The 12,666-nt window shown below is 39.8% G+C and overlaps 7 protein-coding genes across 7 annotated transcripts; 4 read left to right on the top strand and 3 right to left on the bottom strand.

Annotated features, from left to right (window-relative positions):
• Positions 1–173: 173 nt before the first annotated feature.
• Positions 174–1,502, bottom strand: YOS9 (Yos9p; the record flags this gene model as incomplete). The annotated part of the gene is made up of 1 exon (XM_018130197.1): positions 174–1,502. The coding sequence occupies one exon, from the start codon at positions 1,500–1,502 to the stop codon at positions 174–176; it is 1,329 nt and encodes a 442-aa protein (XP_017985707.1).
• A 178-nt stretch (positions 1,503–1,680) lies between these two features.
• EMC10 (Emc10p) lies at positions 1,681–2,390 on the top strand (the record flags this gene model as incomplete). Its single annotated transcript, XM_018130198.1, has 2 exons — positions 1,681–1,974; positions 2,031–2,390. The coding sequence occupies 2 exons, from the start codon at positions 1,681–1,683 to the stop codon at positions 2,388–2,390; spliced, it is 654 nt and encodes a 217-aa protein (XP_017985706.1).
• Positions 2,391–2,555: 165 nt separating this feature from the next.
• SEC18 (AAA family ATPase SEC18) lies at positions 2,556–4,850 on the top strand (the record flags this gene model as incomplete). The annotated part of the gene is made up of 1 exon (XM_018130199.1): positions 2,556–4,850. The coding sequence occupies one exon, from the start codon at positions 2,556–2,558 to the stop codon at positions 4,848–4,850; it is 2,295 nt and encodes a 764-aa protein (XP_017985705.1).
• A 291-nt stretch (positions 4,851–5,141) lies between these two features.
• RPG1 (translation initiation factor eIF3 core subunit a) lies at positions 5,142–7,841 on the top strand (the record flags this gene model as incomplete). Its single annotated transcript, XM_018130200.1, has 1 exon — positions 5,142–7,841. One exon carries the CDS (start codon positions 5,142–5,144, stop codon positions 7,839–7,841), a length of 2,700 nt encoding a protein of 899 aa, XP_017985704.1.
• Positions 7,842–8,120: 279 nt separating this feature from the next.
• AW171_hschr2222 (GLTP domain-containing protein) lies at positions 8,121–8,711 on the top strand (the record flags this gene model as incomplete). Its single annotated transcript, XM_018130201.1, has 1 exon — positions 8,121–8,711. One exon carries the CDS (start codon positions 8,121–8,123, stop codon positions 8,709–8,711), a length of 591 nt encoding a protein of 196 aa, XP_017985703.1.
• Positions 8,712–9,259: 548 nt separating this feature from the next.
• On the bottom strand, positions 9,260–10,785 carry ECM33 (Ecm33p; the record flags this gene model as incomplete). The annotated part of the gene is made up of 2 exons (XM_018130202.1): positions 9,260–10,428; positions 10,725–10,785. 2 exons carry the CDS (start codon positions 10,783–10,785, stop codon positions 9,260–9,262), a joined length of 1,230 nt encoding a protein of 409 aa, XP_017985702.1.
• Positions 10,786–12,245: 1,460 nt separating this feature from the next.
• AW171_hschr2220 (HBL197Wp) lies at positions 12,246–12,434 on the bottom strand (the record flags this gene model as incomplete). Its single annotated transcript, XM_018130203.1, has 1 exon — positions 12,246–12,434. One exon carries the CDS (start codon positions 12,432–12,434, stop codon positions 12,246–12,248), a length of 189 nt encoding a protein of 62 aa, XP_017985701.1.
• Positions 12,435–12,666: the final 232 nt, after the last annotated feature.

Genomic DNA, 12,666 nt, shown 5'->3' with positions numbered 1-12,666 from the left:
TCAGTAGCATCTGGATAACACTACCTAATTACTATTAAGTCTCTTTATATTGTACCACATATAAATAATAACCTGTATTTGTAACCAGTATCGCGGAATTCATCAGTGACAGCTTAGTTTCACATATAATACTACAAACACTGTCATATGTATATGAACATCAACTAAACGGCCTAGCTGATCTCACCCATGTCAAGATCAGCGACGATGTCATCAAGTAAAAAAGCTCCTGGGAAACCAATATTATGTCTTACGGAGTCATCCATGTCTTCTAATTGCCATTGATCATCAGGATATATTTCTTGATTCTCATCATCACTAAACTCTTCAATATCAGTAGTATTGTTAGGAATGTCCTGAAGGTAATCATAAAAGTTCCCTTTGTCCATAGCTCCGACCATCTCTGGATATACCGTTGTTATATGCAGGAAATCTTCATCGTCGATCCCGACCTTCATAGCAGTCACCAAGCGGCCTTCAAAATTTATTACTTTCACGTACCACTGAAATTTGTCACCTAAAGTGAGCTTCTTGCCCTCTGGTGAAATCAGTAGTCCTGTTTCTAAGATTGTTAAACATGCTTCTTTCACTTTTTCAAAGAACACATCTTCCAAATTAATTACAGGAGGATCTTGGACGAAATGAATCATATCATCATGATATAATAGAATAGAATTTTGAATGTTAGGAGCTGGAGTAGAGTAGCTTGTCAGAAAGTAGAAATTGGAGCCAATAAATACCGGTTTATACTCATCCAACAGTGATAACAACTCGAATTCTACCGGCTCAGTTTCGGTGCAATATATGGTGTTCTTAAAAAGATTGTTTGTATCGTAACCAAAGAGCGGCAATGTGCATAGCTCGTGTACCGATAGCGTCGCTAAGTATTTACACGTCTGATGTTCTACAACATAATTCAATAAAATCTTCGGCGATTCCTCGCTACACCGGTATTGAACTTCAACCTCACGATGTTTCTGAGTAAGAGAGCACATATCACCCAAAGTTAATACTTCGCTGAAATAGAAGCCATTCTCATCCTGCTGAAGCTTCAGTTCATTACGAGCATCACCATTACCTGACGTACCTAATAGAATTCCAAACACATCACCATGAGTCTGCATCAAATTTCTAAAAGAACCATCACTAGTATACACGTAGTTCCAGAAACCACTAGGCAAATACTGCGCGGAACCATTAGTTTCATCATTTATAATTTTCTTGCCGACTTCATATGTCTCATTTAGCGCTCTACGCCATTCTTCAGTATTACTTAGCTCAGTGTAGTTATGCAGATCAGGCATAAAGCACCTTGAACCATCTTCAAGCTTTTCAATAGTACCATAACTGAGCAATTCCTCATTCCCAACTATTTTCTCATTAAATTCTTTATCCGAGACCGACCGGAATATATATTGAGGGCGATAGTCCTGTGTGAAATTGGTATATGCATGACAAAACTGAACAAAAAGACCAGTATAAAGCGCAATATGCTTCCTCATACCTTAAGAAGAAATCCCAGAGTATTTCAAATACCTAAAGTTAGCGGTGCACCCTCAATTCACTTGCTATGGTTACTGTGTTGTGATTTTGTATAATATAGGACTTATTTTTAATTCGTAGGCTTTTTAGGATAACCGTAATTTCATCAAAAACAAAGAATCAGACCATAGGCCTACTATGAAATTATTATTAGGTATCGCATGCCTATCAAAGACTCACTTATGTATTCTACTGGCTGGTGTTATTTTTAGCAGTTTGTCTCTTGCCTCAGGAGTCTCTATCCCGCTATATTTACAGAAGCCAAGTGATCCAAATAAACATATCTTCGGTACTTTAATTCACCACATAACTCCAGAGGAACCCCAAGGGCATTTTGAGTTGACTGCAATCAACCAGGAATTCGAACCAGATGTGTATTGTGTGGGTGCTGATACATCTGATGGACGTCATTCATGTTTCGCATATCTAGCTGTATGTTAGCATTGTTAAGTTTCCACTGCAAAGAACTATACTAACCGATCCCGCAGATCGACTTACCCCTAAGGTACGATCTTATCATTGATCGTCTCCCTCATTGTAGCGACAGCTTGAAGCTGTCCCTAAAGCTAAATCCCAATACAACAGGGATTCAAATAGTCGAAAGGGAAACCATTCCAGGCCACGATGCTCAACCCTTAAAGCGCAAGAAGATAACGAAGACCTATAATGACAAGAAGGCCAAGGTAGTTCCCGGAACAGCTGCTTTCAAAGAAGATGTTGAACCTGACAAACGGTCGTTTATACAGAAGAACTGGAAAGTCGTTTTAATTGGCGTTTTGGTCTATGCATTCCTTTCAAAGGGGGACAAGAGTAGCAATGACAGCAAACAGGATTCCAAGAAAGACTAGATAGAACATATAACTTCAATGTAAGCTAGTTATCGTAACATTAATACGGTCGGGTTAAAGATCACGTACGACGAAAGGAGTTGTAAGCGACTTCCTTATTAAACAAAGCTTATACATTAACTACCTTACTTAAAATAATCTGTATATCGTACAATTGAACGTATAATGGATAGATTCGGCTTCTCAGGGAAATTACCGTCATTTGGAAGAAGTCCAAGCGTGTCTCAGCCATCTGCTATGAACCACTTTGATACAAGACCAAAGCAATTACGGATTGCGAACTGCCCTAGCAATTCACTAGCATTGTTAAACGTGGTAGCTACTTCTCCATCTGATTTTCCAGATAATACATATGTCATTGTTGATGATTTGTTTGTATTTACTACGAAACATTCCTCTAATGTGCAGCCAGGAACTTTAGGGTTTAACGGTAACCAGCGTACATGGGGTGGATGGTCGCTCAACCAAGAAGTGAGGGCTCAAGTATTTGATATGTTTGGCCAGTCGGGTAAACAAGTATACTTGGGCGCGCTAGATCTAGAAATCTCGTTTAGAAACCGTGCGAAAGCTGTGGATACACCCTTTGACCAAGATGAGTTGTCTAAGCAGTTCATCAAGGCGTTTGAATCGCAGGTGTTTTCGGCTACACAATATCTAGTCTTTGAATTCAAAGGAAATATTTTTGACCTTAGAGTGCGCAGTTTGCAGACTATAGATTTGGGTGATGTTGAGATTGTGACTCCTGTTTCCAATCGAATTGAAGCGAAGGGTATTCTGGTGAAGCAGACACAGATTAACTTTTATAAGGGCAAGGATGGGCTCGTGAACCTAAAATCTTCGAATTCACTGAGACCAAGATCAGACGCTGTCATTAGGCCCGATTTTAAGTTTGAAGATCTGGGAGTGGGTGGTTTGGACAGGGAATTCACTAAGATCTTCAGAAGAGCATTTGCAAGTAGAATTTTCCCGCCTGCGGTGATAGAGAAGTTGGGAATATCCCATGTGAAAGGTCTTTTACTATATGGGCCACCTGGTACGGGTAAAACTCTTATTGCTAGGAAGATAGGAACAATGCTGAATGCTAAGGAGCCGAAGATTGTTAACGGTCCTGAAATTTTGAGTAAGTACGTGGGTTCCTCAGAAGAGAATATCCGTAACCTTTTCAAGGATGCTGAGACAGAGTATCGCGCAAAAGGTGAGGAATCTTCACTACATATCATTATCTTCGATGAATTGGACTCCGTATTTAAGCAGAGAGGTTCCCGTGGGGACGGTACCGGTGTAGGCGACAACGTTGTTAACCAGCTCCTAGCTAAAATGGATGGTGTAGATCAACTGAACAATATTTTGGTGATTGGTATGACCAACCGTAAAGATCTTATCGATAGTGCATTGTTGCGTCCTGGTAGATTTGAGGTGCAGGTTGAAATCCAACTTCCAAACGAGGACGGCAGACTTCAAATCTTCGAGATCCAGACCAAAAAGATGAGGGAAAACAAAATGCTTGCTTCAGATGTTGACCTACGGGAACTTGCAGCTTTAACGAAGAACTTCTCCGGTGCTGAGATTGAGGGGTTGGTCAAAAGTGCCAGCTCCTTTGCCATTAACAAGACTGTGAATATCGGCGAAGGCAAAACTAGAATGAACGAGAAGGAGATAGCCAATATGAGGGTTACAAGACAAGACTTTTTAAATGCCCTCGAAGAAGTTACGCCGGCATTCGGTATCAGCGAGGAAGATCTAAAGACGTGCGTAGAGGGCGGTATCATCCACTACTCCCCTCGTGTAGAACAGATTTTAAAACATGGTTCACGTTATATTCGTCAAGTAAAGGACAGCGACAAGTCAAGGCTCGTATCTTTGCTAGTACACGGCCCTGCAGGCTCCGGTAAAACCGCTCTAGCTGCTGCCATCGCTCTGGATTCTGGTTTCCCTTTCATCAGGATGATTTCACCAGAGGAAATCGCAGGGCTTTCAGAGGCAGCTAAGATAGCCTACATAGACAACACCTTCAGAGACGCTTATAAGTCCCCTCTGAATATCCTAGTCATTGATTCTATCGAAACTCTTGTTGACTGGGTCCCTATCGGCCCCCGTTTCTCCAACAATATTCTCCAGGTACTCAAGGTTTATCTAAAAAGAAAGCCCCCTAGTGATCGCCGCCTTCTACTGATTTCTACAACATCTGCTTACAGCGTGCTACAGCAAATGGACATCCTCAGCTGCTTTGACAATGAGATTGCTGTTCCTAACTTGTCCTCTCTTGACGAATTCAACCAAGTTATGGTTGAATCAGGTTTCCTAAATGATGCCGGTAGGCTCCAAGTTATTGACCAGCTGGGTTCTGTCGCTTCGAACCTAAATGTTGGCATCAAAAGGGCTTTAACTAATATAGAGACCGCTAAACATGACGATGATCCAGCCACCGAAATAGTTGATCTCATGGTTCAGTCAGTTTAGTCAATTATAAAAACCTACCGGTAGCCCTTACATCTATATAGATACTAGTACAATAGCAGCAGCTTATATACTGAATGCAGGCCCCACTTATATGTACTTGGTCGGTTTCTATCTCATCTCTTTAGTAGTGCCGTAAATTACGATATCTAAAATTTCAGTTTCCGTAGTGAAAAATTTTTAAAGCTTAAGTCTATTTAATACTTACTTCCTGATGATACACTGGATTAAAATAATAATTTACTAGACAAGGTGTACATTTTAACTTAAGAATTGCTCTATAAGCCTTTAATTATGCCTCCGCCAATTTTACGTCCCGAAAACGCTCTCAAAAGGGCCGATGAGTTAATATCGGTTAATGAGCCACAAGCTGCGTTACAATCCTTGTTCGATTACTTCTCTTCAAAGAGAATACGTTCAGCTGATCCTGCTGCAATTGAACCTATTGTGATCAAGTTCTTGGAATTGGGTGTTCAATTGAAGAAGGGTAAAGATATAAAGAATGGTTTATACCACTATAAGAAAAATGTACAATCTTCTGCAGAAGGGCTCAACAGTGTTGGTTCAGTATCTCGTAAATTTATTGACTTGATTGAAACCAATATGAGTAAGCAAGAGGCTAAGGCTAACAGGGAAGAAAATACCGATGAAGAAGACTTGGAAGGAGGTGTTACACCGGAAAACCTTTTAATTTCTGTTTATGAACAGGACCAGTCCGTTGGTGGTTTCAATGATGAGGCTGTTACTTCATGGTTGAGATTTACATGGGAGTCATATCGTAATGTTTTAGATCTATTGAGAAACAATTCTCAGTTGGAAATCACATACTCTGGTGCAGTGAATAGGGCGATGCAATTTTGTTTGAAATATAACAGGAAAAATGAATTCAAAAGGCTTGCCGACATGTTGCGTCAGCATTTGGATACCGCAAATTACTACAGGGCAAAGTTCAGACAGCATACGGTGGATCTCTCTGATGCGGACACTTTACAACGTTACTTGGATCAACGTATTTTGCAAGTGAATGTATCTGTTAAATTAGAGTTGTGGCATGAGGCTTTCAGGTCTATTGAGGATGTTCATCACTTGTTGTCTATTTCATCTCGTCCACCAAAGCCGTCTGTTTTGGCTAATTATTACCAGAACATGGCTATGGTTTTCTCTGTCTCTTCTAACTACTTGATGAATTCTATTGCTTTAGAGAAGTTCTACAAGCTTTATCAAAATAACCCAAATGCTACAGAAGAAGATTTTGTTCTGCATGCTTCCCAATTCTTGCTGTCTGCCTTATCTATTGCCCAAGATGATTTACCAATTATTGGTTTTGATCCTAGCTTACGTTTAATCGGCTTTTTGGATTTGGACCACAAGCCAACCAGACAAGAGATGATTGAGGCTGCTACTGAAGAGTCTGTCTTTAGCAAGGTCGATCCAGACGTCAAAGAATTATACCACTTGCTCAACAGTGGATTTGATATCGTCACATTGAAGGAGAAGCTAACTTCATTACTACCAGCTCTTGTAAAGAAGCCATACTTTGCTCGTTATGTTGCACCACTAAAAGACTTCACCATCAGAAAGGCCTTTATTGATGCTTCGAAGAACTTTACAGTCATTAAACTAGATGAGCTATTTGACTACGTCAATTTGCCAGCACCATTCGACTTTTCCCCCTTGGAATTGGAGAAGGCCCTACTACAAGCTGCCATGGATGACTACGTTTCCTTCTCTATTGACTGCGAGGCTCAGATTGTTACTTTTGTACATGATCCATTTGAGGTTCTAGGTTACACTGGAGCTCCAGAGAGCGAGCGTTCTCCAGATGATGGTGAAGAAGAAACCAGTGCTCCATTGCAAGAGGAGGAACCAGAGCAAATCATGACCCGTAACTCCGACGTCCGTTCCCAATTGATTGAACTTGCCAAATTATTGAGAGAGGCGGAAGGATTTTCTCAAGCCACCTACGTTGACAAGATCAGACTAGCTCGTACTGAATTGCTAAGGAAGAACAAGGAAATCTACGCTGGTGAAAAGGCTCTGGCCGATGAGCGTTTGAGACAGATAGAACTTGAAAGACAATCATCTTCAGGCGTTGCTTTAACACCTGAGCAGGTGGTTGAAGAGAGACAAAGACGTATGAAGGAGGAAAAAGAAGCTGCTGAGGCTAGATTAGAAGCAGAAGCTCAACGTCGTGCAGAAGAGAAGAGAGAACGTGAATTGGCTGAAATTAACGAAATGACTATGAAGAAGATGATCATGGATGTTAACGCCAGAGGTATCATTTATATTGACCCAGAAGAGGCCAAGGACATGAACTTAGAGAAATTTAAGAAATTGACTGTCGAATTGGTCTCAAAGGATAAGAAGGATCTTGACGAACGTATGTCCAATGCTTTCAAAAAGGTTGACTACACAGAAAGAGCCTACAGAAAGCTTCAACTTCCAGTCTGGGAGAAAGATGCGAAGATGCAAGAGGATAGAGACTTGAAAAACTACCAAAACGTCAAGAAAATGTTATTGGAGAAGGTCAAGAAGGAACATGAAGAGAGCGTCACTCTTCATAACCGGTTGGTGAACATCTATCCTTCTTACCTAACTTACTGGGATAAACTTCAACGCTCTAGAAATTCTCAATTGGATACCTTACGTGCTGAAAACCGTGCCAAATTGGAGGAGGCTAAAAAGGCTAGAATAGAGGAGGTCCGCCGACAACGTTATGAACAAATGCTTGCTAATAAGAAGGAAGAACTTGCAGCTAAAGAGGAAGAAACTAAAAAATTACAAAACGAAGAGCGCCTCATAAGAGAACGTGAAGAGCGTAATAGAATAAACCGGGCTAAGGATGAAGCTGCCCGTAAGCAACGTGAAATAGAGGAGGATATCGAGAGACGTTTGAATCAAAAGACAGCATCACCAGCCCCTGCGGCAAAACCCGAAGCTAAAATGACATATTGGGAGAAGGTAAAATTGAAGAAGCAGCAAGGCCTCAAATAAAATATAATTCCAATCACTCTTCAGTTCTAGTATAAACCATATGTAAACTAGAAAATAAGAAAGATAATATAAATACGATATAGTGACTGATATCTCTCACTTTTCCATGTGCGCGTAATTATAGTGGGGCTTGTACAGGAACATGGGAAGGAATTTTCACAAGCTACGCAGTATAAGTATTTACATCCCTGATATATAGATGGGTCTTCTAAAGCAAGTCCCTTACTATCCTTGAACCCGCTCAATTCAGACCTTAAGTAAAGTTATTTCCTTGGCAAGATGTCTACTTTCTTTGATGAATTAAAAACTTCGTTTAAAGACGTTCCTGTGGGAACTGACGGTGGCATTTCGTCATTAGAGTTCATTGAAGCATCTGAAGGTCTTATAAAGCTCTTTAACCTCCTTGGAAATCCTGCCTTTTCAATTATCCAGAGAGACTTAGTGACAAATATCAACAAGCTACGTTATAGGCTTGATACCTTTCCTGATGACTCAAAAACGTTACAGGACATGGTAGTCAACGAACGTGCCAAGGGGGTAAAGGTGGCTTCGGAGGGGTTGCTTTGGTTAGTCAGAAGCTTAGAGTTTATGGAGGAAGCTATTAGAGAGCTTGTTCAAGACTCCGACATAGAATTGACTAATGCGTTCAATAAGGCTTATAGTAGGACCTTGAGCCGTTACCATGGAGTGTTGGTTAGACCAGTATTCAAACTAGTTATGAAAGCAACTCCTTATAGGAAGGAATTCTTTGCTAGGCTTGGACCTGATCAGGAAAGAGTCAATAGGGAAACTAGAGAATGTTTAGAAGCTTTAGAGAAGATTGTTAAAATTCTTACTGTATTCCTAGATGAAACCTGCAAAGATTTGTGATAACTTACACTGTATTTAGTCAAAGTTTAGAAATTAGTGTCCAACGCTTTGATCCTGATATTTAGCCATATTTAGCATTTCATCTGGACTGTATAAATTCAACGTCAAGATGTAGTAATTGCAACTGTTAACTTAAGACACCAGAGTTGAGCTTCATAAGCACTAGTTCTGCTAAGTATTATTTATTAAATTAGATCGCAATACAGTAGTTTAACGACTATTTCAGCAGCCAGACGTACTAACAACTTAGATGCGTAATCTAGTAAAACCATTGGAGATTTCCTAAGTAGTGTTAGCACTTAGGAAATGTGATAAAATTAGAACATATATAAAACAATTTAGTAAACACTAAGATATCGAGTTATTAGTATTATTCCTTGGAGCCCAAGCCAATCTCGATATGAAGAAATTTTGACGGTTTAAGTGAACAACTTTTTGCCAAGGGAGACATTTTTGAAGTCCGTCGTTAACATAAAGAACCAGCGTCTGATAATTTTGAATTTTGACATTAGGAATAACAAAGTCCAGTGTATTATGATATGTTCCTCCTACAATAGGGCTAGGGCGACAGCAGCAATAGCACCCATGAAAGATGCGTTTGCAAGGGAGTCTGGGGCAGCGTTGGAGGAAGATGATCTGCTGCTGGAAGAGCTTCTGGAACTACCGCTAGCAGTGGCGCTGGTGGCAGTACCCAAGCTCACAGAAGTTGAGGAAGCACCGTTCTTACAAACGAACTTGTCACCTTGAATACCACCAGACTTTTGCAGGTCAGCCAAGCTGTCACAGGTGTAGTTTGCGGATGTGGTTTGGACATCAGCACCACCTCTAATGGTCTTCAATTTCTCCAAGTCCAATCTGCCGAAGTCACCTCTAACTACCAAAGCACTACCAATGGTTTGCAAGTTGTTGAAACCCTTGATTTGTCTTAGAGCAGTGTTGTTGGCAACGACAAGAGCACCACCGATGTTAGTCAAGTTGGAGAAATTAACGTCTGTTAACTTGTTGTTTTCAACAATGGACAAAGAACCCCCAACATTAGTCAACTTAGGGAATCTGATGTTGTCAACGTCGTTGCTGAAGAAACCTAGAGAGGAGTTAACCTTCTCTAAGTTCTTAAAAGATGCAGAGCTAACGTCTCTCAAAGTAATGTTGTTAGACCAGATCAAGTTGTCAAATGTGACTTGTGCGTCCTTACCGTTGTAAAGAACTTCCAATGCATTGGTAACAGACTTCAACTTGGAGTTAACAACGGACAAACCTCTGTTGTTGTTGACGTTGAAGATCTGGACAGTGTCCAAAGCCTCGAATCCTTCAATAGATTCCAAACCAGTGTCAGCAATGATGATGTTGTCAGCGGTTTGCAACTTGGTGACCAAGGAAGTAAGAGCTGGCAAAGTTGTCAAATCGATAGACTTGACCTTCTCCAAGGAGCCAAAGGAAGCAGTCTCCAAAACAGTCAAACCAGTCAAGTTCAACTGGTTGGAGATAGACTTCAAAGAGTCGGCGGCGAAGTTCACCATCTTGGTAGCACCAGCAATAGTCAAAGAACCGTCTAGCTCCTGGACGTTAGCCAAGCTTGCAGAGCCTAGCTCACCAGTGACGACCAAGTCACCGACCAACTTACGGCACTGACTGTATCTGTCTAGGTCTGCTTGGGAAGTGGCAGTGGCAACCGCACTGAAAGAGCATGAAGATGGAACGTTATTAGAGCTGTTGGCTGTAAACTAATGTTAGTACCATGTAGTCACGTGATTGGTCGGAACTTCGAGCACAAGATAAAACCCGCCGAGCAACGAGATCAAACCCCCACACCGCACCGGCAAAATTTTTAGGACACTCGAAACGCTCAGGAAACTGGGCGTTGTGATAATGCAAACCCGCTAAAAATAGCAGGTCCTCTTCAACTTAGATCCCTCATTCTTCTCTCCAATCAAAGCTGCTTTTGAGCTGATTTACCCATATGTGCTAGAACCTCCTGCCATTAAGTAGAATATTAAACATCTCTATACTTACATTGAGCGGAAACTGCAGCAGCTAGAAGAGCTGCAGATGATAGACCAGTTTTGTATTGCATTTAGACTTGAAACTTCTTATGAACTGTAGTTGCTCTTTGATCAGAATATAATCCAAACTGTTTTGTAGCAAGAAACGTTATTTATATATGAATCAATAAAGAAAAAACTTTATAACCGGTTTCCGTAATGAATAAAAAAATATACAAATAAACACTAAGGGTCTCACTGTTAAACATTGTCGGAGGCTGAACTACACCGCCTTCTAAGTATAGATCTTATGAAAGGTCACAGACAACGGTGCCGCAGGGTCCGGGTAACGGACAAGATCCGAGCTCGTTTAGAGTGCTAACAAGAGGGGCGGTAGAAGATCTATCTAATCAATTTAGCCTGTTGGGAAACGTAGGAGTTGATTTGCTATCTTTTGCCCTGGGCTAAAAAAATAGCAGTCACATGTTCTGAACATTGTGATAAGTTTATGTGGCTGAAAGAAAGAGCTTTTTCTTAGAAGCTTTCATTGATCGCATGGCTTAGTGATTCTAACTTTAGTCATACGCTTATTCGAATAAACGAGTGATAATCTTTAAGGAGTATTAGTATTGTAAATTTGTATAATTCTAGTAGATGTAGTAGATAGGGAGTAACTAGCTTAAACATAAAAAAAGGTGGCCAGTGTGTAAATCGTGCAGTAGTAAAAATAAGCTGGGAGCGCAATTATATTATAAAAGAGGTTTTTTTGTGATCTTCGTGGAAGCTTTTAAGTAATTAATAAGACTCAGTTAAATTACAAAAAAAAAAATATTTGGCTATTAGCTCCTAGTCATTAGATGTGTCAATTTTTATCTCAAAAACACATGTTCAGATAGAAATATGGCTCATTAAGGGCGTAGTCCCCGAAAACTCGTATGGAAACCAAAATAGTGATGTTGTTATAATTATGGTTTGATTTGAAATCTATAATAATATAGAGATCTTCCTGCGTGCAAATAAAAAAATTTCAGTAAGGGTAACCCATGTACCGCTTACCAAAGACCGGAGAAAGATTCATGGACGAGTTGATGCTATTATATTATAATCATGAAATTATAATATACAAATTTTTTTCGGTTTTTTCGGTTTTTTTCGATTTTTTTTTTATTTTTTAATTTTTTTAATTTTTTTAATTTTTAGAAATTTTTTGGGGTTTTTTCTTTTAAGAAAATGCTTAGTTTCGAAAGAAAAACAAAATTTTAGTAGTGATAGTATTCATATGAGTAGTCAGAGTTGTAGTACCATGTAGATAAATACAAAAAAAATTAATAATTAAACAATGGAAACACTTCTCCCCATCATAAAATGATTAGATTAATTCAAAAATATTAAAAGTATTGATAATAATCGTGACAAAAAATAGTGAACACAAAATCTAACGTATACTGTTACCACCGCACGTTCGTAATCTTTCCTTTCAGGTCATTTCAGGTCAGCTTAGCTAATCACTCTTTTCCAAAAAGGGTAATCAGGCGTCTTGGCCATCGTTTTCTTAAACCAAAAAGGCAAGTATACCCGCGACAGCGGCACCAGCAATAGATGGTACAAAACCATTTAGCATTGCGCCGGCATTGGCACTGTTGCCACCAGCCGAAGCATTGGTAGCGTTTATAGCACTTTGAGCGCTTGCTAGTGTTGCGAACGCACCAGTCAAGGCAATAACGTAGTTAGTGAATTTCATCTTTGATTATTCCAAACTTCAATTCGAGTAGAAGGCAGCTATGATTTATATTCAGAAAAACTCGTGAATACTGGTTGGTTTCCTTCAGAATATGAATGCTACTGTATTCAAAAATGAAAAGTAAGAAGTAGTAAAACAGATCGATACCAGAAGCTTATGTTCAGTTCATTTGTAGTCAATATATATAGTTTCTATTTCTAAAGTCGACAAATAGAAAACGGCTTTTGTGTCA

This window comes from Eremothecium sinecaudum, chromosome II (genome assembly GCF_001548555.1).
Source record: "Eremothecium sinecaudum strain ATCC 58844 chromosome II, complete sequence".
Classification (NCBI taxonomy): domain Eukaryota; kingdom Fungi; phylum Ascomycota; class Saccharomycetes; order Saccharomycetales; family Saccharomycetaceae; genus Eremothecium; species Eremothecium sinecaudum.
This window is presented reverse-complemented; position numbering and strand designations above follow the sequence as displayed.